Source organism: Drosophila hydei, unplaced genomic scaffold (assembly GCF_003285905.1).
Source record: "Drosophila hydei strain 15085-1641.00,03,60 unplaced genomic scaffold, DhydRS2 tig00008114-arrow-pilon, whole genome shotgun sequence".
Lineage (NCBI taxonomy): Eukaryota > Metazoa > Arthropoda > Insecta > Diptera > Drosophilidae > Drosophila > Drosophila hydei.
The window spans coordinates 9736300-9763285 of NW_022045827.1; the positions used below are offsets into that span (position 1 = coordinate 9736300).

At 37.2% G+C, this 26986-nt stretch overlaps 2 protein-coding genes across 3 annotated transcripts in view; one reads left to right on the top strand and one right to left on the bottom strand.

Moving 5' to 3' along the window:
* LOC111601364 (cGMP-dependent protein kinase, isozyme 2 forms cD5/T2) overlaps nucleotides 1-7025 on the bottom strand; it is a 43445-nt gene extending 36420 nt beyond the window's left edge. Inside the window, exons 1-2 of one of the 2 annotated variants that reach the window (XM_030224461.1) lie at nucleotides 6811-7025; nucleotides 5341-5696 (exon numbers count right to left, since the gene is read on the bottom strand). The gene's annotated coding sequence lies outside the window, so the exon portion shown is untranslated. Of the gene's footprint in view, nucleotides 1-5340; nucleotides 5739-6810 lie in introns of both variants that reach the window. The other variant, XM_030224460.1, reaches the window with a different exon arrangement.
* Nucleotides 7026-14472: 7447 nt separating this feature from the next.
* Nucleotides 14473-26986, top strand: part of LOC111600909 (homeobox protein aristaless) — a 39236-nt gene continuing 26722 nt past the window's right edge. The window contains exons 1-2 of the mRNA XM_023317270.2: nucleotides 14473-15053; nucleotides 26655-26778. Coding sequence (XP_023173038.2) covers nucleotides 26682-26778 — 97 coding nt within the window. The 5' untranslated portion in view covers nucleotides 14473-15053; nucleotides 26655-26681. The remainder of the gene's footprint in view (nucleotides 15054-26654; nucleotides 26779-26986) is intronic.

Genomic DNA, 26986 nt, shown 5'->3' on the forward strand with positions numbered 1-26986 from the left:
TAATATTATTTTAAGAATTTTGCTAAATGTTTTAACATTAAGTATACGCAGTGTGCAGGTCGCTCTGACATGCGTATCACGCATACGCAGCGTTTGCTTGCCTTAATAATGTCGTTTGTCTTTGATTTTCTCGTAAATATTTAACATTTTTCTCGTAATAACATTTGACAGTTTTTTTTTTTGCATTAATGTTGTCTCAAATTAACTGTTAAATGCTGTCAGCTTCACAGAAAACTTGCTACGATTATTTTATTTTTCTTTTTCTCTTTTGCCTGCAGTTCGCATTAATTTTCATGGACTGATTTATTTTTATTGTGCGTGGCTATAAATCATATAATTTGCTTGATTATATATTTTATTTGTATATATATATATCAATAAATACATTTATTTTAACTCTGTGCTCATTCGAATTTCGCTATTGCATTTTTATGTTTTTTTTTGTTTTTCATTTTCCTTTTCGTTTCTTTTATAATTACGAAATCTTGTTTTCAGTGCAAAAGTGATTTATTTATTGTAAGTTGATTTAATTAAATTGCATGTAAACAAAGCGACTTGCTTAAAAGTCGAGCAAATGGCAAATCAAACGAGGGCTGCTCTTGAAGTTTTAAGTTCTAATTTTGAATTGAATAAATCAAATAATTTTGACAAAATAACTTAAAATTTTAATTAAATATTTAACAACATCGTTCATTAGTTGATCATAACAATTCGTTCAGTTACTCATAAAACCAACCAACAGCCCTCGCATTTGGACTTTATCAACACACACACACTCTCAATTCGCATTTTTATAGGACGTGCCTTAATAGATGTGAGTATATCAAAAAGTATTATTAATATTTTGATACTTTTTGCATTCGCAAACAAATTCAAGCTGCACGCAAACTTAGCGAGTCTTACGAGCTCGACACGCGACGCCTAAATTGAGGTTAGGTTCAGATTTGGGGGATCGGAAATATACGACTACGATAGATGACGTTGTTGTTGTTTTTGTTGTTGTTCGCTGTTTGCATTTGGTGACATTGGCAGCTTATCAATATAAGCTGCGCGGGTTTATGTAATAATATGTTACATACATATTTCATTTGATTGACGTAATGGAAAGGTTATTTGGGCGGCAACGATAATAACAACAACAATAATAACAACAACGCATGCATTTGCAAATACTGCAGTCATAAAATTAGATAATAAGCTTAATGGAAAATAAAGAAAAAAGGGCTGCTATCAGAGATCAATAAGATAAGCTGCTTAGGTATATATAAATAAATGTATACAAATAATAAAAATAACTACTTCTATGTACGTGCATAAAACTAAATGTATTCAAATATTTTTCTTCAATTGCATTCAAACTGAAAGCTTTTTCCGTTAGCGCTCGGCTTTGCTGAATATCAGCGCCAAGCTTTCAGAATATTTATATGTTAAGCTTTCGCCAAATGTTGAGCTTATTCAGCAAAAGCTTTTGGGTGCGCACACAGTTAATCGATATATTATTTATAACAAAGCAAAAATAAAGAGTAATTTATAAACAAAAGCAACAAAATGTTAAGTAATATAGAAACAAAGTTTAATTTACAAATAGAGCATATTTTTCATTAATAAAATATTAATTGAGGCCAACGACAACAACAGCTGTTTGCATGCGCAGCTCACTTAACTCACAAAGAGCAACATTTGCAGCACTCTTAAAATTGTTTGCGCTCTCTTAATTATTGACCCAAACATTGTGAAAGCTTGGACCACATTCCAATATGCAAGATTTGACATTTTGTTTACGCTACAAGCGAACTCTCGCTCTCGCTCTCGCTCTTGCTCTTGCTCTCTCTTCTGCTCTTCTCGTGTTGTAAACGTAAACAAGCAGCGACGCCGACTGAGGCTCGTGTAAAAAACTTGTCATTTCGGCATGAATTTGATATGCAGCTTATAGAAGCGCAACGAGAGTGCCAAACTGAGTGGAAGAGGCAGAGGCAGAGCGGCCGGCAAAACTGTGAATCTTATGACTTTGCCAAATTGTAAAAAAGAGGGGCGCGGCTGGCCGAATTAATAGAAGAAGAATAAGAAAAAGAGGCAAAATAATTTAGCTTATTCCACGTGGCCAAAAAAAAGGTTAACAATGCCAAAGGAAATTTGCGGAACTATGTGAAAAATATGAGCAAATATTTTAAAGGAAATTCGATATGCTTGAATGCTTCGAATGCTATATAAATTAATTGAATTTGAATATTTTTAAATAATAAATTACAGTCTTCCTTGCACGATATTCTATATGTTTTCAATATTTTGCCAATTTTGTTTGTAAATTCGATAAATATTAATAATATATCTATAACTGTATGTTAGATACATTCTAAACTGGCATGCTCTAGTTTTTCTTGTATTGGTGCTTTTGCGGCCAAGTTTCGTATTTATTTTATTGTGTTATATGCAATAAATGGTGGAAGATATCGATAAACCAAGACGATATTTTCTATCATTTTAATACACATATTACATTTATAGATATTTTACTTATATATATTTCATTTTCAATGATTATCTAATATGCGTATCGATATCTAGTTTACATTCGATAAGTATTGCGAGATATTAATAAGTACATTAAAGATTTATATATGATAAACAATCAATAAATATCGATATCAACGCTACTTTATATTCGATAAATATCGCAAGACATCAGGGATTCATATATGGTATGCTCTCAGATAATATATCGATATCAAAGTTTTCTCGATCGAACCAACACTGAGTTCAATTTGATCACTTTGATCAAAAGTGTTTCTCTTGCTCTGTTACACACATTTCGCCTGTATTATCATATCCGTTGTATCAGTTTTGAATGGGTATCCAAAGACACATATTTATCTAGCTTAAGTTTCAAGTTGATATACTTTATTTTTGTTATTGGACCTTTCATAGTTCTCCATTTGATTGCTTCTTATCTGTGACTTTATTTACAGTTTGTTTGGCTTTTGCTTACACATTTTTCGCTTTTCGTTTGCTTTTCCTAATGCAAATGAACAAATGAGGGAAAAGCAAATAAATAAATTGATATCGCATGAAGCGCCTCGCGAATTTTGAGTTATACAAGAATCGCCTGAATGTTTATTTTGATAAGATTCTCAATGGGTAATGAGAGCTGCTTTTTGTACACCTCTAGCAAATGCTGATCGAAATTTGTATTTAAATATAGCTCTATTTATGCCTAGATACCATGATTGGGCATTTTATATGTGAGTCGACTTTTTTGGGGGGAATTATAAATAGAATAATTAAATTTATTGTTCAGATTACAAAATTGGGCTAGGTTTTTAGCTATATAATACTGGTTTTCCTTTTCATATCAATTTATAATACAATAAAATTTGACTGTTAACTAGTGCAGTGAACACTCGCATATTAGAAACATTCTGTTTCCCATTAAATTTCTGTTAAAAAAGCTTTAACGACCCAATAACTCTATATTATGTATAGCACCCAAAAAGACATAACTTTCAGTTTCAAATCTTAGCAGATTCAATCATTCCCCATATTTGCGTTACCTACATGCCTTACTACATTTCCGTAGTCTAAACAACAGCTTATCAGGAACGTAATGCTTTATTATATATATAGTTGTCAGATCAATAAAAACTGTTGCTATCAAGGTACTACAACTTTTGTGTTTAGTTTTATATAATAAACAGATAATACAACTTGGCAAATATTATATTTATTTGTATATTTTTAACACATTTGATGGATCTATTTCAGTGTATTTTCGTGACAGCGATTAAAAGTAAACAATCAAATTAATCAAAATATTCTTTTATATATAGAAATGACTGATTCTATAACGAGCGACTACGTCTAAGTCATATATTGATATAACATTTGATGAGTACTCCACAAAGTCTTGCCTATAAATCTATTGTTTACAGATATGGATGATCAATAAAGTCAGAGAATTGTTTCTACTTGCCTCTGCAAAGTCTAAAATTCTCATTTTCAACAACTTTACAATTGTTTACAGGGTATTATAATATTCTACCATAACAATTCGTAAACAAAAACAAATTTTTGTTTACATTTTTCCTATTTCTTCAATCAATTTCTTTCAAATTTAATGCATGTCTTAAGATTCTTTCTAAACGTTTACAAGCTTTTTATTGATAAAATGTCTGAAGGAAATTTCCGCCCTTCAATGTGTCTTCAAGTCTTCGTACGTATTGACTCAACATTGTTCCGTTTACTTTAAACAGTAACAGTTATTCAATTGGCCGAGTGGTAGAACAATCAAGCTATCGCCGATAGTAACGGTTGTTCTTCTTTCTGTTGTTGTTGCCATTTTAAAAGCTGCGCAGTTGTAAAACGACGCCGGCGCCGACGTCGCCGCAGCCGACGCGTCGCAAAATACTCGAATAATTTTATGGCACAAATTGTCAGCTATTTTATTTATTTTGTATTTTTTTCCGCAGTTGTTTCGCGTTGTGCTGTTTGTTTCTAAACTTTATGACAAAAGTCTAAAAATAAACGACAAACAACAACTACAACAACAGCAACACCAATAAGTCGATCGAGTGTGGACTTTGGGGTGGGTAATGAATGCAAAAGAAATGAATATGCAATAAGTAAAAGGGCTGGATGTGCAGACTGACCGACTAACCGATACTCTGTAAGAAGTTATGAATTGACTGCGTATATGTGTATTTATATACATTGAAATATATATATATATATGTACTTGGCCAAGTTCCTTTTCGTACATTTGTATATAAGTACATACCTAACTAAGAGATACCATATATATATATATATATATATATATATATATATATATATATATATATATATATATATACATATATATATATATATATATATATATATATATATATATATATATATACAACGTTAGTCTTATCGAATCATCAGTCTTTTACCAAAGTTCATTATACCCTAACATCTCTGTTTACATGGTATTTTAATGCCAACTATAACAATAACCATAACGTGCGAGGGCTTAAGTTCTGTGAGCTTTCAAGCTGAGCTCCTTCATTGATTATTCAATGCAGGCGCAAGGGCACACACACTCACGCACTTATACACGCATACACCACATGCAAAGAGCGGCACGGCTTAAGGGCGCTCAAAATGGCGATAGCCTCGTCAACTTTCCACTCGATTGTGCAATCGCAAATCGTAGGCGTAGTCCATAAATAACATTTAATATACATATGTACATATATGCACACACACATATATGGCTTAAGTACATATGTACGTGCGTGTTTGTTGTACAAGTAAAATTATAAATCATGCAACAGTAAACAATAATTGCATATTAATACTCACATTTTGACAGTTGTTGAACTAAAAGAAACACGAAAGAGAGCAGTTGATTTGTTATTGTTGCAGTACTCTCTATCGTACTCTCCCGCTTACACTTTTTCACTCTATTCTTTGTGCGCGCACTCTTCTTCTTAATGCTGCGCAGCCGGCTTTTAAAGAAAGCTGTTGTCGCTGATGTTATTTTCGCCGCTGTTTCCACTTGTTGCTTTTTATTGCCACTGTTTGTTGTTCTTTTTGTCCGTTCTCCACAGGAAGCACGAAATTAAGGCAAACATGCAGGCGACGCAGCGTCAACGTCGACGACAACGTCGCTGCACTTTGGTACTTTGTCACAATGCTCTTGTTGTTGTTGGTGTTTTCTGTTTTTTTTTTTTTTGTATTTGTGAGGCTTAACGTGGGCACTGAAAAGAGAGAGTGTGAGAGAGCAACAAGTTGTTGAGCGTGGTAAACAAGTGAACAGAACAGCCTTTGTTCGCTCTCTCGTTCTCCTGCTTCTTGTTATCACCTGCGCTCTCACTCTCTTGTTCTCTTACACTCTCTCGCATAGTTGGTCTGTCTGCATTTGCTGTGCTTTGTTGTTGCTGTCGCGGTCGCTGTCGCTGCTAGCGTAGCGTAGTTAACTTGACAGGCAGCCAGGCAACGGCAACAACAAAATATTGTTGCTAAAAATAGAAGCGCGCGGGCAGCACAAATAACAAACGAGACAGAAACGAAGCGAGCAGCGCGCACAAATTGGAAAAAAAGAATGTGAAACTATAAAACAGAACGAAGAAGCATGCATAGAAGTAGAAAAGCAGCTGTGAGGCTCAAATGGAAAATGATTTGCAAAGAAAATGCGACGCAAAATTCACAGCTAAAGCAGCTGCGTGGGCAGCTGTCTCTGTCTCTGTTTTAGCTTCTACCAGGTGTGAGCGAGATAGGGCGATGGAAAGGGAGAGAGAGAGAAGGAGTGTGGCGAGTGCATGCTTGGAAGCTTTGATTGATATTGGAAGTGCAGCTTTTGATTTTCATTGCAAGCAACAACATCACAAACAACGAAGCAAATGTGTCATATGAGAAATAGAAGTAGAGAGAGAGAGAGAGGGAGAATGAGATAGAGTGAGCCGCTGGCATAAATAAAATCAAATTGTTGGCAATTTTTTACACGCTTTGCATGCACAATATAAATATACAAACAGCAGCAAACGTTTAATTTATTAATTTTCCACTATAAATTAAAAAGAACGTGCTTTGTGCTTTTTGTTGCTGTTTGATTTTATTGTTGTTGTTGCGACTAACTAAAATGTCAAATGACATGAGCGCGCACTCTCTTTCACGTTCTCCCCCTCTTCTTTTCAGTGCTCGCTCGCATGCACCGCGAGGTTGACAAGTGCATTTTTTTCGTGCCAATGATTTTTTTGCTTTTTTTGTCTTCTCGAATTATACTTAGTTACACTTTTTAACATTCAACTTTAACATTTGTTAAGCATTTACATTTTATGCTCAATTGCTGCACATATGGAATAGAACGGTTCTCAGGTTAGCTTTTGTTGTTGTTGTAATTGTAGTGGTTGTTGGAATTGAGCACACAGTGCGATATGCGCTAGATCGTTCGACTAGCGTTCGACTAAAATCGACGGCAACAAAAACGAGCACACGACGACGACGACGTTGCGTCCAGCTTGACAGTATGAAGCGAACGCTGCGGAAGCGAGACACAAACTGAGAGACTGGCGCTGCCCCAAAGTCGTACGAGCACTAGCGGTGAGCGCATTATCAGAGTAGAAGCTGCTCTCGCGCTGACATATGGATTAAGTTGTTGTTAAGGCCGTTTGTATATATCAATAATTGTGAAAAGGTAAATTATACATACAACATATAATATAAATAAAATCATTTTTTTTTTTGTTATATACAGAATATACCAATCTTTTCATAACAAGTTAAAATGTCTACAAAACTTTGCTCGTACAAAAGACTCCGAGATCATTTTTGCATCTAAGTGCTTGTTCGTCAACATAAAAACACAAACATAAGAGAGAGCTTGAATAATAACAATTTTCTAAGGGAGTGCAAAAATCGAAAGAGTGAGAGAAAGGTTTCGAACATAAAGTCACATAACAGGTAGTTGTAGCTGGAACTCTGTGTTGATTATTACTGTTGCTGAGAGCAGCTTGGAACACATTGGCAGCTGGACGGGAGTTTGTGATTGAAATCGAGTAGAATCAAGTGGAACGAAGTAGTTGTTATTTTTTATGGGACTTAGTTGATAGTTAAAATCAATTTAATTAAGCTCGAATTTAGAATTGCGTGAGTGAGTGCTGCCTCTATTGAACTGCCGTTAACCAGAAAATATCTAAATATACCGATTTCAATTATAGACAAGTCGCTGACGACAATTAGAAGCAATGAAAGCTGCCACTAAGAATTTTAATTATGTGAGCAGGAAATTATTTATTTCTGTCACAAAAGTTAAAGATTTATGTTTGTACAATTGAATTAGTGGAAAATTAATTTAAATTTCCGAATGCAGATTTCTTTATCTAACATCTGACAAGCCGAACTTTTAGAGCTTTTTAGTTCAGTTTCGAACCAAAAGCAGAAATATCAATTTGAGCTCGTACTTAAACCAGTCAAGAACCCACAAGAGGTTGCTGTACATGCTAAAGCCGGTGCAAAGGTAAGCTACGAAAGGGAAATATGCTACTCACTGACAAAAGCTAAGTGTAATGCAATACATTCATGTGCTGGGTTTTTGCTTCTCTGTTGCTCTAAGGCGCAGAACTAATTTTGCAGTGCCTATGATACAAAGCGCAAGCGAGATACAGAGATACAGCCATTTTATGCACATACATAGGGGTGGAGCCAACAAAAAAGTACCAGTAAAGGCGAAAAGTGAAAAGTGGGAAAATGGGTTAGTGGGAAAATTTTATATAAAAAGAAATAGGTGTAAAAAGAATAAATGGTAGAAAAATAATAAAAAATGTTTGCAGAAGCAACCACTTTTCTTACGATTATTATGTATGCCTTTAATTTTTATTTATATAACATTTTTATAGCCTTGACATGATCATCCCAGCAGCTATTCCCTTTATATATAATAATTTTCCCAGTATTTGTATACCCCGCCAGCTGCAGTTTGTAGGCGTTCCAATACAGCCACCCACCGGTATGCGTCGCTGCTTCTGTGTACTTCTGCTGCTGCGCTGTCGCTGTCGCCGTTGCTCTTGCTAACTGTAAATCGTAAAGGTGTGGTGTTATGAAGGGAGGAAGGTGGAAGAGCAGTTAGGCGAGGGCGAGAAGGACGATGGCGGCAGCAAAAGTTGATTAGATGGATTTCGTTTGGTTTTTGTGTTTTTAATCACACACCAATTTCATTTATTAAATCTTCGCATCAGCATTTCATTTTTCGTATTCTCTCTCCTTTTTCCGTTTGCGTTTGCCGTTTGCCAACAACTGTTGTTGCCGTTACTCTACCGACGGCATTTGTTCTCTGGTTGTTGTTGGTGCTGTTGCTGCTGGCTTTTTGGTTTTCTCTTTTTCGCACGCTTTTTATTTATTTGTTTTTCTGTTTGTGCAACTTTTTCGCATGTGTGCATGTGTGTGTGTACTTTTTGTATTCCTTTGCACTCACTCATTGTCACGAGCAATTTACGCTGCCTGCCTGCCACGCCCCCTGTCGTTGCTGCTGCTGGGATTGGGGAGGCGGCAGCATTGTGAAACTTTTTACAAAATGAAATTGTTTTCGTATTAACAATTTCATTAAAATTAAATTACTTTTATTATTACGTCTCTGCTGCCGCTGCCATCGCTGAGCTTTTGCTGTTGTTGTTGCTCTTTATTTGCGTTTCATTTGTTCATCTATGCGCCATTTAATTTGCCTGCTCACTGCCTTCCTCCCGCTTGCTCTCCCCCGCTCGCTCGCTCTCTTCTTCTGCTCTGGTTGAGCTTTACTCAAAAGTCTGGCGTTTGTTTTCTTTAGCTGTCAAACAAATTAATTGCGCTTTTAATTGATTTTGTGGGCCAAATGAATGAAATGAAATTAAGCGAGATCTACGCGTAAGCGCGAAAGAGACAGCAACTGCAATATGTATATTAATATGTGCGTAGATCGTGAAAACTGTTATATTAATGGGAATGCGGTTAAGTAACAAAGTTATTTCTGTAGCCAGTACGAAAGTTTTGCATTGGGAATTAATTGGAATTGGAATTTAAGCTGAAAGCTGGAAAGATTATAAAATATATATTAATTTATTTTTGTTTCATTTTATTATAATATACATTAATTATAAATATATTTAATTTAATTGCTGTATTTAATAAATTTAATTATAATTAAAAAATGTTTAAGTATAATATTTGCAAATAAGAAATAAATATAAAGCATAAAAGTTAAAAAATTGTATTTTAGCAGGAATAAAACTAAAACAAATAATAAAATATATAAAATTAATTCACTTAAATAAATTGTAAAATTCTTTATTGAATTTAATAAATCTATTTTTTAATATTTTTAGTTTAAAAATAGGCTTTCAGAGCGTAACAGTACTGCAATATAATTCGTTTAGTTTAAGGTATGACAGTTGCAATGAAGTCGTTTGAATTGAATTCCAATTGGATTGCGATTCAAATTGGAAAATTGGAAATCTGAAAACTATTTATAATGAAAAGAGATTGTCAATAAGAGTCCCTTCAGCAGCTGAAAAACCTCCTGATATTACCAATATGCAAATCATATATAAATTTGAATAGCTATAATATAATATATAATAATTAATATAATAATAATTTGAATACAAATGGAAACGGATATAAATTCTAATATATTTCTCATAATATGATATGTTTTTTTGGTAACAAACTGAGGAACTAGTGGACTTTGTTGCTTGAGAAAGACAAATGTACAAAATTTGGTGGTTCATGAAAATAGTAGAGGCTAGAGAAGATATTAAAAAGGCTATTTAAAATTGGTTTAGATTCATATATCTTTTATATATATTTTTAGACCTAATACTGCTAATATACATATGTTATATTTAAATATTTATATTATATTTATTTTCATATCATTTCCATTTAAATATTTTTATTACTCGTTTCAAGTGCAAACATTTTACTTTGAGCTGCTTGAAATAAAATAAAAAACATTGCATCAAATTCTAGTCGAAGTTTTACGTTTGACTTCCTCTACATTTCGGGTCTTTATCGTAATTCTGTTTAGTCATTTATTTTATTATGCGTTTTATGCATTGGCCATTCAGTCGGAAAATGGCGGCTCAGTGTGTAAGTGGCCCAGAGAGAGAGAGAGAGGGCGAGAGAGAGGGGGCACAGAGTGATGGTTAGAGAGCTCTCAACAAAATTATGCGTTGGCCATAAAAAGGCCAAGTGGACGAGGCAATTGGACCACGTTTTGTGATGACAGCGCAGAGAATGGGAAAAGGGTCGAGTGAAAGAGAGAGAGAGATAGAGAGAGACAGCGCGTAGAGCGTAAAGGCGTAGCCCCAAAAACAATTTGATGGCGCCAATAAATTTGTTTTCATGCCTCGAAATTTCGCTGAAATGTCGCACCATAAATATTGCTGCCCCCTCCCGCTGGCGACCCGTGCAAAAGTGGGCGGGGCAGCGTCTAATGACAGCCGAAATAAGCGAGGATAACTGAGGAGCTCAATAAAAGTGACTGCTGAGTGGCAACCGCAATGTAATTTGGCTCAACTCGGCTAAAAGAAGTTAATAACATTTTGCGCAGAGTGTGTGAGGGGGCTGGGGTTGGTGTTGGCGTTGTGCTTGGAGCTAGAGGGGCTGTTCAGGCTGCCAGGCAGTCAGGCTATTCATTTCGAGCTGCGCCATTTTGGCTTGGGCAAAATTTATAACCGTAATTGAGCTGCCTGCTCGAACAGGAGCCACCAGCTTTTTGGCTTGCGGGTCTGCTCGACTGGCTAGGTTGTCTGACTGCCCGTCCGGCCGTACGTCCGTCCGTCTGACTGGCCACGTAAAATGCATTAACTGCCAGTTGGTTGGCCTGCGCTCCAAGTCCAAGGCACTCGCAATTTGGTTTTCGAAAAATAAGCAATTTGTAAATTGAAAATGGTCGTTGGGGGTAGGTGTTGCGCCCTACCCTTAGCTCAGCTCGGCCAGCTCAGCCCACTTCTGGCCAGCTCTGGTCAGTGGGCGTGTGGGCGACACGAAACGCGGAAGCACGAAATTAATTATTTGCCATTAGGGCTAAGTAGATGATATAAAAAGTGGCAGCAGCAGCAGCAGCAGCAGCAAGAACTTCTTCTATAAGGAAACAAATGTGGGGGCTTGGGGGTAGGTAGGCGTGGTCGGTGCTGCTCTCCGCAGGCAATTTAGACAGTCAAGTGCCCATATAAATTACATAAATTTCACCCAGAGCTTCGCACAAAGTGCGACTGCAAAATGGAACTGGAAATGGAACCCATCGAGGGCTCTGCCTCCTTATCGAGTCTCTGCGTCTTTGGCGCTTTTCTTCTCTCTCGTTTCTAGTCCAAGTCATGCACAATTGAGGCTTACTAAACGGCTTGTGTGCCATTCCATGTCGTTCCCTCTAGACGTGAATGAAAGTGCAATGTGAAATGGGTGAATGGAATGAAATTTTATTGTTATTGTGGACTAAAGTGGAATGAAATGGAATTGAAATATGCGTATAAATGGGAATGAAATAAGATTTGAGATGTTGAAGTGAAATAAAATGAAATGGAACATTGCTTAGATGTGGAACGAATGAGAAATAGTGGAAATGGAACTTTTGAAACATCCAGATTTTGATTCACGAGGGGTAGAGATAGATAGATAGAGAGAGAGAGAGCGAGAGAGAGACCGAGAGTAAGAAATAGAGAGAAAGTGTGATATCGAAAGAAAGAGAGAGAGAGAGAGAGAGAGAGAGAAAGCGCTGATGGGAAATAGAAAGAGAATGGGAGAGAAATATAACGATGCAGGTGGAGAGAGTGTTTAGCCTTAGAGAGGGCTAGAGGATGAGCGAGAAGTATATATATATATAAATAGAGGTTAAGACAGTTATCTTCTCATATAACATTGGATTCGTTTCTCTTAAGCTTAGTTTTAGTGCTTCTGTAATAAACAAAGATTAATCAATCAAGATAATTTAACCTACTCAATCCACATATTTATTATGTTTAGTCTTCACTCACATATATTCATGCTCCATATATATGTATATAAATATATATATTCTGAATAAAAATTTTCTAGTTCCATTAAATTAACGTTTATCCACCTAAAACCCAACTAAATGAATGCACAAGAAGCAGATGGTTTCATTTTTTCACACTTTACAACACTGCAAGTGAATGGAAAACAAATCTTCAAGCGGAAAATCTCTCAAGACCCACAGCTACACCCAACCCCCCTCCCTTGCTCAAACTGCAGTTGCAATTTCGCATCCAAGAGGAAAAAATGAAGAAAAAGAAGAAGAAGCAGAAGAAGGAGCCCAGCGCATCTATTATTAAGCAGGTAATTCCACTAAAACGATGAGAAGAGCAAAAGAAAAATGAAGCTGGCAAATAAAATGATATAAAATGAAATAAAGTAAAACAAAGCAAAATGAAATGAAATACTAATAGAACTAAAACACAAACTAATGGCAGGAAAAACAAGAAAAGAGACGAAGGCGAAGAGAGAGAAGTGGGAAGTGGGAGTGGGAGGGATAGAGAAAAGTTACAATAGACAAACTCATAAATCAGCGCGCCAATTTGCGAGGCTGACAGGCGGCCCCCAAAGCAGAAGAAGAAGAAGAAGAAGAAGAATAAGCCGAGGGAGTCAAAGCTCACGTAACGCAGCAGCAGCAGGCGAAAATAGTTTCTGATAAGCAGAACGCCCAAAAGTCAAGTCGGCAGGAGGCGGGCGGGCAGTGGCAGGGGAAGGTAGCCAAGGCAGGCGAATTCATTTCGTAATTGTGGCCAACGACCCAATCGCAAACAATAATAAATGGATCAGGCCGTGCCAACATGGCGGCCAGGCCAGCAAGAAACTGCGAGAGTGAGAGAGCGAGCGCGTGAGCTAGAGCGAGACAGAGCGAAGCAAAGTCAGCAAATAACAATAAAGGCAATAATGCAAGATAATAAATTAACTGAAATTCACTTAAATGTTGTGCAAGGGATTTGTATTGATGGAGAGAGTATAAGAGAGGGAGAGAGAGAGAGAGCGAGAGAGAGAGAGAGTCTGTGTGTGTTTGCGACGGTAGCGTCGACGCTGCTGCTCAGCTGCAAATTAATAAAAATAAATTGAGTTGTCAAAAATGATATGCCAAATAAATTCCAACGGTGAGTAATCGCTTTTAGTCAGGGCAGCAGTAGCAGCAACAACAACAACGGACCACCCAGAGTACACAATGGATGAAAGCTTTGCACTCGCACACACACACACGTGCACACTTTCACTGTGCTCTCTCACTCTCTCGCTGCTTCTTTACCGCAACAACCTCTTCCCGCGCTCACTTAACGGCAAGCATAACGATGAAAATCCAATTTAAGGCTGCCTCAGCGAGTGAGACGCTTTGTTCTTGCTCGCTCGCTCTCTCTCTATCACATACACACACTCATACAGGCGCATATATAAAGTGTAATAAAATAAAGTAGCCTTGCCGTGTGGAGAAATTAGAAGGCAGGCAGCATCTACGTCGACGTCAACGTCGTCCTGACGTCCTGGACGTTCCCATGCCGAAAATTCAATTTCACAATGAAAATGCGCGCACACAGAAGAAGCAGAAGGAAACTTGCTGGCCTGCGAAAAATGAGAAAATTGTCTTACGTGTGCGCAACAGAGCGCGCTGATGTGCGAACGGGCCGGCAGCACAGCTGCTGTCGGCCCGCTGCTTTGGCTGGCTGGCAGCGCAGCGCGTGCGCGACAAAAAATAAAGGGAAATACACAAATAGGCAGCAAAGGCGGCGCTTAGGGGGCCGAAACGAAACGAGACGAGCTGTGCACGACAACGAGCCTGCGGCCGAGCTAAAAAGTCCGAACCACCGAAGCCAACCCAACCCCCGTTGCGGCCATCTTTAGACGATGACAGCGACGTCGACAGCGACGGCGGCAGCGGCAGCAGCAATAGCAGCGGCAACAGCAGAAACAACGTCGCAGCCTCTGCGTGCGCTGTTAGATCATTCGCAATCAGCCGTTGCACGCGTTCGGTACACAACCATTCCCAGCCCCATAACAGTATAACAGTATTACAGTATCACAGTGCCAGCCAGCCAGTCGAACGCAGTGAAACAGTCTATGCAAATCTACGTGTGGATTACAGACGAGACAAAGACAAACAATTGCAATTTGTGCATTCGCGTCGGTTAACCCCAGGTGTAAAGTGCGCAGAGACAAACAATACCCAAAAACCCAAGGCAATCAACTCACGTGTGCGAGCGTGTCTGTGTGCGTGTGCGTGTGTGTGCATGTAGGTTTAACTGTAAAACTTTTATGTGCTAAATTTGAGCTTTGATTGAGTGTGACTCGAAAGTTGGTCCAGTTGCACCGTTAAAGTGCACACCTGCCCACGACTTGAACTCTACACTCACTCACGCACGCACTGTACGAAAGTTTTGCGCCTTGAACCGCCTTTTAGACGCTGTCGAAAGTTTACCTTTTGTTACCTGCGCCTTGCCTTGCCTAGAGAGAGTTCACAGTTTCCACAAGACAAGCCAAAGGATTTCTTTTCGTTCCACGCTTGAAGAATTACTGCCAAAATTTTCACAGACGGCAATAAGGTAAGTCGAAGAAAATTAGTGAAAATTGCTCAGAAGCTGGAAAATGTTTACTTGTTAAGGTTAAGTGCTGAGATCCAATCTAATCTTATATAATTATGGGAAACTTAGAGAGAGCTACTAAAATCCTTTCTACATTTTAGCTATAAAAAGGCTAGATTGAAAAGGGGATTCATTTATTATGGGATATAGATAAGTTTAAAGTTTTTGTGTCGTGATTAACGTTGGGTTTATAATTTGCAAAACTTAGATATGAAGCTTTTGGCTTGGAAAAGGTAACTTAAACTTTTTTAATTATTTTGTAAAATCTGAAATGAGTTAAGGAATTTATTTTAAATTTATTTTTAGATCGTTCCATGAATTCCAATTTTTATTTACTTTCGAAGAGTAAAGCTAGGTATTTCGAAAAGTATACATGCTTCTGAGGAAAAATGTTATTACAATGTAGTATAATATTTATAACATAATTTATAATATATATTTATTGAATTAATGTGATATGATTCAAATTGTAGTCAAATATATTTTATTTATCTGAAATTTGAATTGAAGTGATGTGTATGGTGATATGTATGGTATGATATATTATGTGATATGATGTAGGATATGGTTTGGTTAGGACATGGTCTGATGTGATATGATAATGTATGATAAGCTAGAATTCGTTATGATAGTATATGATATGATATGAATTTGGATGAATTTGACCAATGGTCTTGAATAATCTTAATATATTTAACCATATAATACTAATTTATACGATCCTATATCGATATGATATGATATGATATCATATGATACGATTTCTTTGGTATAGTACAATGTGGTAGGATATAGTATGATATAATTTGAATATGATATGATATGATAGTCTGTATTATCCTATCAACTTCAACTTCAACAGATGTTCAAAGACATGGCTTGTATATAGGAATTATTTTAGAAAATTCTTTATTCATATGAAACTTATAAAGATACTTTCTTCAATAAAAACTCAAACTTAACATAGGAAACATTTTTATACTGATAAGAAATCCACAATAAGCCAGAAAGAAGAGCAGATAAGCAATTAGATGAAGATATATATACATACATATATATGTATGTATACACAGACATATCATATTATATTTTATATCCAAGCAGATTGTCTTTGAATTGAATTGAAGGCAAAAGCATTTTGCGCATAATTTATTTACACGCTTTTAATTTGTATTAAAAATTTCTTAATGAGCGCAAATGTGATAAAAATCTTGTTCAAGTGCTCTCAAGTACACACACACATGTGTGACTGCCTGTGTAAGTGTGTGTGCGTGTGTGTGTGTGGATTGCCTTAAGTGCCTCCACTCCACTCGGAGGGGCACACCAAAAGTGTTTGTGTTGATGCCTTTCCTGTGAGAAATCGCACAAAATTTGTGAACACTTGAGCTACCCACAAAAAGGATGCGAGTCGAGGAACTGAAGAGTAAGAGAAGAGGAAGAGAGAGAAAAGGAACTCAGCTAGACGAGCAGATGAAAGTTGAAGCTGAAATGCAGTTCAACATTCGCGCAGTAATTGGGTACAGACCCCAAAGTTGATCACTCCAAATGCAGTTTGAATAATTGATGATAATTAAAAGCAAAAAAAAAGAGAGAAAGAAGCAGAAGAAGCGAGTGTCGGGCATTGCGGTTCCCCAAGCCAGCCCCAAACGGCAGCCAGACACGTGCTGGAGCGGGAGCCAGAGACGGAGCACAAAATCAATGGCCAATAATTTGCCAAACGAATCCAGAAGTGCGCCAGCCAAAGGAGGGGGCGAGGGGGTCTGTTGGGGGCAGTCGTAGCTCCGGGCCATGTAAGGAAGACTGGGCGAATAAAAAACGAAAGAAAGAAAGGGCACAGCTACAAATTGAATTGATCAACCGCAAATTAATTGGCAGCCATGCAAACGCCAGTGCCTCCAGCGCCCCCAACTACCCCAACTCCAACTTCCATTGAGTGGGTGCCCGTTGATGGGGTCGAAAATTTCGTTTTTTTTTCTGCTGTTGTCAAGTTTCGATTCGTTTTCATTTCGTTCAACTCAATTAGGGTTGGTTAGCTCTGCCGAGGGGCCACAGTCGCGTGTGGGGCCGGAGGGGCCACGGGACGCTCTGGCGCACAAAAATAAAATACAATTTGGCATATTTAAATTAGCAAATAGAATTATCGTGCAAATGTGCATAGTCGGAGGTTAGTTGCCATGTTTATTGATTGCTTGATTGAATTGGCTCCCGAAATGGGGAAATATTTCTGAAATTTCGCTGCAAATCGCTGCCCAATGGGGCGCTCGGTTCAGCTCGGTTTGCCAGCGCGAGTTTCAAATGCTCAAATATATTTAAATAAAATAGTTGACATTTATTTTCAGCTGGCTTAAGTGGTATTAGCTCTAGGAAATTGATTGATGCAATTAGCTTGATTGATGGATTAAAGTTTTGTGCTTTAGGGAGTTTTTATTATTGCGGAAATAGTTTTTATTTCATTTTGAAATTTATGATGAAACTTAAACATGTCTAAGCTGATTGATAAATTTGTAAAATGTATGAATATTTAAATATTATAGATTTATTGAAAATTTTTGAAAATTTTAGAATTATTTGAAGTTTTTATAAAAATTTAGAATAATTTAAAATTTATTTTGGAATTATTTGCAATAGCAAGATTAGATCTAATATTTAGAGAGTGTTTGATTGAAGTATTTATATAAACTGTTAAACTATTGTCATTTTGTAGACTTAAAGATCTATAGATCTATATGTAGAGTAGATTAATAGATATAGATTGTCGATTTGCCAAAAGGTATTAAGAAGTATTTGTACGACATTCAAACCAATTTTAATTTGACTTTGGCTGGAAGCTTAACATATTGAAGTCTTATAGCTATGATCAATTGCATTTATCTCCATTTATTCCCTGGCGCTATCTCTCTTGCTCTGGCCCTTTTTCTTTTTCTTTCTTGCTCTCTTACTCTCTGTCTTTTTTTTCTCTCTCTCCCTTTCTTCCGTCTTATATTTTTTACATGTTTTCCCAAGCATATGTCTTCCTCTATCTCTCTCTCTCTCTCTCTGACCCCCTCCCACACTCATTCTGTGTCGCATTTGCTTAATCCACTAACCGACCCCCCAGGCCGCAAAGCTTTTCTCTGCCCAGCAACAATTGAGATCGAACAAACAGCAGAGAGGGAAAACTACAGGCAGCAAAAAAAGAAAAAAATGAACCCGTTGGCAAATGCACACAAAAAGCAATTTGCTTTAATTAAACAGAAAATTCAATCAAAATATTTATAATAAAACAAAACACCAACCACGCAATTGTCAAGAGTGCATATCAACATATATACATACGTATACATATATATATATATATATATATATAAATATATATATATTTATATATATATTATATATGCATATATGTGTGTAGAGCTCCTATATGCGGGCGCCCCGAAGACGAATTCAAATTGAAGGGTTGCCTTGCCCACCTCCTCTCTAACTAGCCACCCCCTCCTCGCGCTGCACGATTGCTGACACTTGGACACGGATCGCAGTCGGAGCAACTGCATCGGGCAACGGGTGGCCGCTTTTGCTGTTGTGCCTGTCGCGTTCATAATTCAATTTGAAAGCATTTTCGTAGCTACAACTGATTTTTATTGCTGGCATATACCCTAAACGTAATTGCAGAAAGGGTATTTGCAGGTTGCCTAAGCAAGTGTTCGTGCATAGGCTAGGTATTTGTATATGATTTCTACATAGAATGATCGATAACTTTGTTAGATAATCGATTTCTGCATTGGAAAATAAACTTTAAGTGAAGAAAACTAATTTTACCAATCAGGAACTCTTCACAGGTTATTATGTTCTGTTATATATATTTCTGTTATACTTAGTTCTGTTATACATATGTCATATATAGTTCAATTATACATATTTCTGTTATACATAGTTAAGTTATATATTGATTTGTTATACATGGCTCTGTTCTACATATTTCTGTTATACTTAGTTCTGTTATACATAGTTATATTCTAGAATTTAAGAATAAAAATTGTCGAATTGCTGCAGAATCGATTCCGTCAGAGGGATCTATCTCAGACCCTTTAAGGCTTTTCCAATCTGGAAGTATTCTTAGACCCTGAATGATATTCTCACCTGTATTTAAAGACATACATATGTAATTGATACTTCTAATCCAACAAGTGTTCACTTTGCTTAAGAAATTCCTATAGAAAGCGGGAAGAGAATTAAAGGGGAGAGAAGAGAATTTGTTGAATGAATTCTATTTTCGCAGAGTATACCCCCAAGTCGAATAGAAACGAATAGATCATGCCCATATATGTTTCTATATCTATTTTGTATTTTCTTTGTTTTTTCGTTTTTGTTTCACGTTGAGCCGAGGCGCGAGCCAATTGACACAATCAAATGCGCTTAATGCAGCCGAAACAAAAACAACAACCGAAAACTGCAATCAACGCCAGAGAGACGAAACCACAGCAAAGGTGGGCGAGCGAACTGAGTGTAGCGGGGCTTAGTGGGAGGGGCGGGGCATGGGGGCTAGGTAGATTCTGCGCCAGTTTAGTTTGATTACGCGGACGGACAATTCTAAAAACGGATGCACTTTACTTTTCGCCAAGTGATAACCTCATCAGCATCAACAACAACAACAACAACAACAACACCACCAACAACAACAACAACAACAGCAACAGCAACAGCAGCAGCAGCTGAGTGTGTGCAATGCAACTGCCTCTGCCCCGTCCTCATGCAGCGCAAAATTATCGCGCTTTTAGGCACAATCGCTTTGTTGCTGTTGCTGTTGTTGTTGTTGTTGTTGTGTGGGTGGCAGACAATTTTGCAAATGCGTTTAAGTGGCTCTAATGCAGGCGGGATGAGGCGTCTGGCCGGCAGACGGGGCTGCCTCGCACGTGGATACAACTATGGCCAATGCAGTTGATGATGCTGACGCTGATGATGCCGTCTGCCAGGCGAATTATGGCTGGCTGCAAACGGCGTTTCTCCATTTTGCCGCGATTTGGCGAGCGATAGCCGAGATTTAGCCAGCCGATAAGTCCATTAGGGAATGAAGCGTACCGAAGTGACGCTATACATACATATTTAGCTATGCGACTATGACCTTGGGGGCTCGACTCGATTGCCCAACCGATTGGAGCAGACGGCGAACAAGTTAAGCTAAGCAAGTGTGCGAATTGTTCTGGGGCACTCGGCTACAAATCTGGGTTAATTGTGCTCCATATGAGAAGATGAGAAGATTTTGCCAGTGTGTAAGTGCCTCAAGAGTGAAACGTTACACAGAAACTGTCTGAGCTTAGGATTTGAGAGCTGCCCGCATATCGTTTGCTACTGAGATGTGTTAGTGTTGCTGGCTGCACCGAGTCAGGAGAGGATCATTTGCTTATGATCTAGTTGATTCTATACAAATAGAGCTATGAAAGAAGAGAAGGGACTGGTTAATGATAGCTGTATGTGGGAGTTTTCGAGTGAAGCGCAAGGAACGAGCGAGAGAGTCGCTTCGACTGAGTACACTCAGCGAGCCGAACGTGCCAGTAGCAGTGAGGCTGTACGAGCGACCAGAGGTTCAGCAGCATGTGAATGGAAAAGAAATAACCAAAAATTGAGACTTAATAGAAAGTAAGGTGGCAGCTAAAATGCCTACAGCGGAGGTATCAGTATCACTTACATATATATATATATCTGTATAAATATAGCAAAATATATTTAAATATTTATAAAAACTATTTCAACTTGTTTCTAAAATCTTCATAAGTTAATGAAGGGAAGCTTCAAAAAAAGTAAAATATATTAAAATAAATATGCTAATATAATAAATTAACAATATGTAAATATAATAATAATATAATTAATTAATAATATTATAGTAAAATAATTTGTATCAAATAGATGCTTAATCTTCAAATATATTACAAAAAAATCTGTAATAGTTTTAATTAATTTTTCTATATATATTTAAAAATCTTAACAATTTGCTAACATTTATTTACTAAAATATTGTTCCCATACAAATATATAAATTATTTAACTTTACGGTAGCATTTATTTATAAAATTTATAATATACTTTATTTTAAATATAAATTTCAATATTATTCAGGCATTTCCTTTGCACCTGCATCATAGATAACAGTTTGTCTGTCTCAAATGATTGAAATGCTGCAGCAATAAAACACGAAATTACAAAAACAAAAGAGAAAACAAAAATTAACTCAAAATTAATTAAAACGCATCAAAATGTAATACAATTTGCAGCACAGCTACATCTGATGCGCATTATGCAACAGCAGCAGCAGCATCAGCTGAAACAGATGCGAAAAAGTAATAAAAATATAAATTAATAATGTTACAAAAAAAAACAAGAGCAATTGCATTAATTGAGCAAACAACAAAGTGGAAATGCGTCTGCGACATTTCGCCCTCCGCTTGCCCCGTCCAAACAGCGCTGCAGCAATATGGGGGGCTGCTGCAGACAGATGCATATGAATATATCAACCAATATGCCAATGCACTTTGGCTGCCATAAGGAATGGGCAGACACATTGAGATACCCTGTAATACGAAACTGTCAAAATTATTTTTGCAGGCTGAGCAGAATGAGGGAAAAAGTCTGGAAGAGTTTGTTATATATAAAGTATAAGATTTTTTGTAGATATTTAAAAGGTAATATATACATGCTCTTAAAAGCGTCGAGATATTGAAAAACAAAGGTAGAATTATCACTTATGAATGATTTTTGCATATTATTTTAAATTAAATAGAAATCATTTTTAAATTGAGCTTAAACTAAAAATTTACATCCTTAACTTTACCAATCTCTAGACTAACGTAACAAACAAAGAGACAGACGGACATTCACTATTTAATTCTAAAATGAACTCAACATGTCACAATTTCTTCGCATATGTCCAAGCTGATTATACCCGTCACTCAAGAAACCAACAAAGAGTATATAAAAAATAAAAACAAATTGTCAACTTCGCTTGATTAATTTGAATTAACCAAATTAAAATGAAACACAAGTCAATCAGCGGCTGCAACACCCAGCGCTGAGTGCAGCGCCAAAAGGGCGCCAGACAGAGACAGCAACAGCTGAAGTAGAAGAGCATTAAAAAGGGAGGGAGGCTGCAGCGCAACTCCAATGCATTGGCATAAAAAGCGCACAACAAACAAGCGAAAAAAACGACGAAAAAACTTCATAAAATACAAAAAAAAATTGTTAAATTTTTAATTCCATTAACGCAGTCAGAACACGCGAATGTTGACAGCCCACACACACACTCATGCACACACACTCGCACACACAGTGGACAACTCGGCAGAACTCGACTGCAGCTCCCTAATGCAATTGGCATAGACAGCGGCTGCTGTTGCCTAATCCTACAGCTCTGATTGAATTTCCCGTTTTGGCGACGGCTCGTGGCAGCAACTAGCGTTGACTGCAACACACTGCCACACACACACACACATGCACACATGCACACGCACACCCTCTGTCCATGACAACAAAGGCATTTCGAGTCGGCAGCTTAGCACACAGATTTGCCCAGTTTTGGCAGCCTGCCTCAGCCACTCGCTCTAGCTGCTGCCCCGCCCTCTGCACTGGCAGTCAAATCGAAATCGTTGCGCTGTTTAGTGCGCACCTAATTGAATTTCGCGTGTGCTGCACTCCACACAGCCACACAGGCACCTGCCACAGCGCGTTGCATTGTCTGGAATGGCAGCCCAAGGCCCGAGTGCAATTGCAAGTGCATTTCGCTGCAATTGGATAATTGCATTTGGCTGCAGTTCCAGCTGCAGCTAGTTGCAGCGGCAACTTCTCTCGACCAGCAGCTTTAATTAGTCGTCTCAGCCCAAAAGTAGGCAATTGACTTGGATTTTATTTTGAATTTAATTTCTTAATCAATTTTTGTTAGTTTTACTTTTAGATTTAGTTGTTCCTTATTAATTATTAAAATGAATAAATTAGTTACAATTTTTAATTTTTGAAAATTTTAAATTTAGCTTGAAATTTAGCTTATAAAAATATTATAATATATGTGTTAATGTATTTTTATATTATTTATTATATAGGTTTTTCTTAAAATACTTACAAATTATTTTCGCTCAATTAGTTAGCTTAATATTATCTATAATAAAATGGCATATATATATAATTATATTATATATTAATTATATAATTATTGAAAATAGTATCACTCTTGCTTGGACGTAGATTACTCTTCAAATGCTGCTTAGCATAACATTCCAAATCTATAAAAGCTCAGACATTGAGTTTATTAGATGTAAAGTTGTTCTGAAGTGTTTGGAAACTGTAGCTAATACTGAAGTATTATTTTCTTGAGACTTTTATTATATATAATATAATATATAATAATATAATAAAATCACTCACTAGAATTTAAGCTTGTCTACTTTTCCAGCTGCTGTGCCTTGAGAGAATATTTTGCTATTAGCTCTTGAATTCTTATTAGATATTCTTATTAGATTAGATAAATAGATTAGATATTTGAAGTTCTTTAGCTCTTTATTCATTCGAAGCCCATATAAACATATTTTAGTTGGCCTTAAAATTTCTGTGTCTAATAGATCATTATCGGGTTTCATCGATTGTTAAACTAAAAAAAAATTGAATTTGTTGCAAACGTAAAACAAAAAGTTTTCTAAATAAAACTTATGCAATAATGTGTGCGCCTTAAAAGATTATAGCTTTCTTCAATATTGTCGTTTATTAGGTCTCCTTCAATGCCCTGAAACTCCCAGCAAATTTGCTCAACTTTAACTCAATTGATAAAGATACTTTTCCCTCACTCTCTCTTCCTCTCTCCCTCTCTTTGCACACACATGCATAAATGTTTGGCAAATATATATTTCTCATCAATTTGTGATAGTTGTGCAAACATTTGGGAATAGAATTACAGATTCTTTGCTTTCAATATTAGATAGTGCCAGCGCAATTTCCTGTTGCCTCGCATTTCCAGTTTCATTTCAATTTCAATTGCAATTAAAATTAATTGTGTGCATACCCACACATATATACTTATATATACATATATATATATAACTCCAGGCTAGCGATGATTTCATTGCAAAACAAATTTTGTTGCCGCTTCCTTGCGCCGTTTTAATTTATTTGAGTAAATTTGTTAAAAACAAAAAAAAAAAAAATGAAAACGAACTTTATGAATTTTATTTATGGCTGGCACACGACAGCCCACCGAGCCACCTGCCACACCCCGCTGGCCGCCACAAGTGTTAGCATATCATGTTACAGACTATTTCCGCCAAATTTACACACGCAAAATAATTTAACGGCATCAGAGTAGGACGCGCAAATGTCCTGGCGTCAGCTGCGTCGTCCCCAAGGCTGGGCCAATAAATTTCCATTTAGCATCAGCATCCGCATCAGCATCCGCATCAGCATCAGCAGCTAACAGCTGCAGCACAGGTTGGCCCAGCTTGCCATGGCCTGACCATAGCATTCCATTAGAATTGTGAGAATTTGTAATTTTGCATAATTGTTGTATTTGGAGTCCGTCGGCCGCAAAACTCATTTGCCAAATGGAAAATTGCCATTTCGTGTCTAATGTTGCACATGCGGCTCATTGGTGAGCCACGCTACGCCACGCCACGCCCCCTCCCTCCAAAGTTGGGTGCAAAGTTTTAGTGGCGCCCCTGCTGGGACCGAGTAGGTGCCCAGTTTCGAGTCACTGTGCCCAGCTCTGCTCACGGATGGCATGCCGTGGCGTGTTGTTAGTGAATTAATTTCCATTGAATAATTTATGCTGAATTATTTGGCCGTATTAAATAGCCGTACACACACACAGACACACACACAGACACACACACACACACAGAGACGACACTTAGTGTGCCATACACATTTTGCGGCCACTATTTTAGGCTGGCTTACACAGTTCAGCCTCTGCAGCTGCTCTGGCCCCAATGCATTCAGCTTGGCTAATAAATAGTCCATGTCGGCTCTTTATCCCCCAAAGAGGAGCTCCCACTTACATACACATGCAAATCAAATCAAAATGCTATTTCTCAAATTGATTTTTACAATTTTAATGGGCTGATTTAAAACGAATGTTTGCTAATGCAGTGCATGGGATGATTTAGAGCTGATGAATGAAATAAGGACGAATAAAGTGTTGAGTAGAGAGACTGCTTTCATATAGGTCTTCATTGCAGATCTTAGATGTAGATCTATTAGAGAACAGCATAAGTCTTGGCTATGATATTAAGTATCTGTGTTATATACGAAGAATTGCTATGTCTTTTGTCTAAGCTTTCTTATTTTTATATACATTTTATATAAATTATTATAAATTAAGAAATTATCATAAAATAGTAATGAAAATGTATTTTTGTATTACAAAATATTTTTCATAGCCAAAAGACTTCTGCATTCTTTATATTTCGCTTTTGTAGTTCAGACGCTGCTCTTATCCTCAACGAAAAGCTGGATAGATGGCAAAGGCTATATCACTCTAGTTAGTCAATCGAGAATATATATACCTTATCTGCTAGGCCACGCTTTCTTCTGCCTTTGATTTTAAAAGCTTATTTTAACATAACAAAATTATCCTTAAGATTATTTTTATAGACAATTTTAACATGACAAATTTATTCTTAAGATAATTGTAACTTGACAAATTTCTGAGTTTCTTCCATTTGTGGCTAACATTTTAAGTAAATCAAAAACAATAAATTATTTAATTTTTATTTTTATTTTATAAATCTACAAATATGCAATTTAAATGCATACCTTATATAAATGATCCTCAGATTTCGACTTCTCACAGCTATCGCTTACAGGCTGAGATTGAGAATCCTTTGAGTGTTGCTGTTCGTATTCATATCTTATCTGATCTTATCTTATCTGTTTGACTGCGATTGGGTTTTCCATAAGTTGCATGAGTGAAATTCTTGGTCTAATTAAGAGCTGTGCAGATGCAAAAAAAGGGCGCCAGCTGGGCGGCAGTGCAGTTGCCACAGAGTCGATGCCAGTTCATCAACTGGCAACAGCAAGTGGAACGAAATGTGGGAATAGTTGAGTTGCGTTGAGTTGAGTTGAGTTGAGTGACGAGCGGACTCGACTTTGCGGCAAATGCAATTAATTTAAATCAATTGATTCGTTTGAGGACAATTTAATTGTATGCAGACAGCGGCAGAGACGACGACGGCGACGGCGACGGTGACGGCGCTGCATTCGGCGGCAGAGCGAATGCAAAGAATGGAAATAAAAACTCAAATCGATTGTAGATTATTTGTCATAAGGCTGTAATTGTCTTTAATTGAATCGAATTGAGTTTGAGGTGCATATGACAACATTAAAGGCGACGCAATGTCGGCCCGCATGAGCTGCATACAACGTCGCTGTCGACGTCGCCGTCGCCGTCGCCGTCGCCATCAATTGAATTGCATTTAAATTACAAGTTTGTTCAGGCCTCAATATTGAAATGGTCGGAACAGAGTTCGAGTACGTGATTGGCAAATAAATTAATCAAAATTACTGACAATCTTTTAACCAATTTGTATAACTTGTGTTCACTCTTTACAGCTCGGTCCTGCAGCTGCGGGCAGAGGAATGTTTTGCTATCAGTGCCCGCCCGCTTTGCATCCGTGCGGTCCGCATCCGCCGCGCCTGCCCACACTCGACTATCCATTTGCTGCCACACATCCATGTGAGTATGAAGTGTACAAATGTATCTATCAGATACTTTCACAACAGATGCTCAGTTGGCTGTCAAAAACAAAAAAAAAAGGAGTTCAGCTTCCAATTGAGTTTAGATTAAAAGCCAATGATAATCGCCCGACATCGGATTATCTTCTACTTTTGTATCTTGTAGTTACATTAACGAATTATTCTATTAGTGGCACGAAATGAATGAA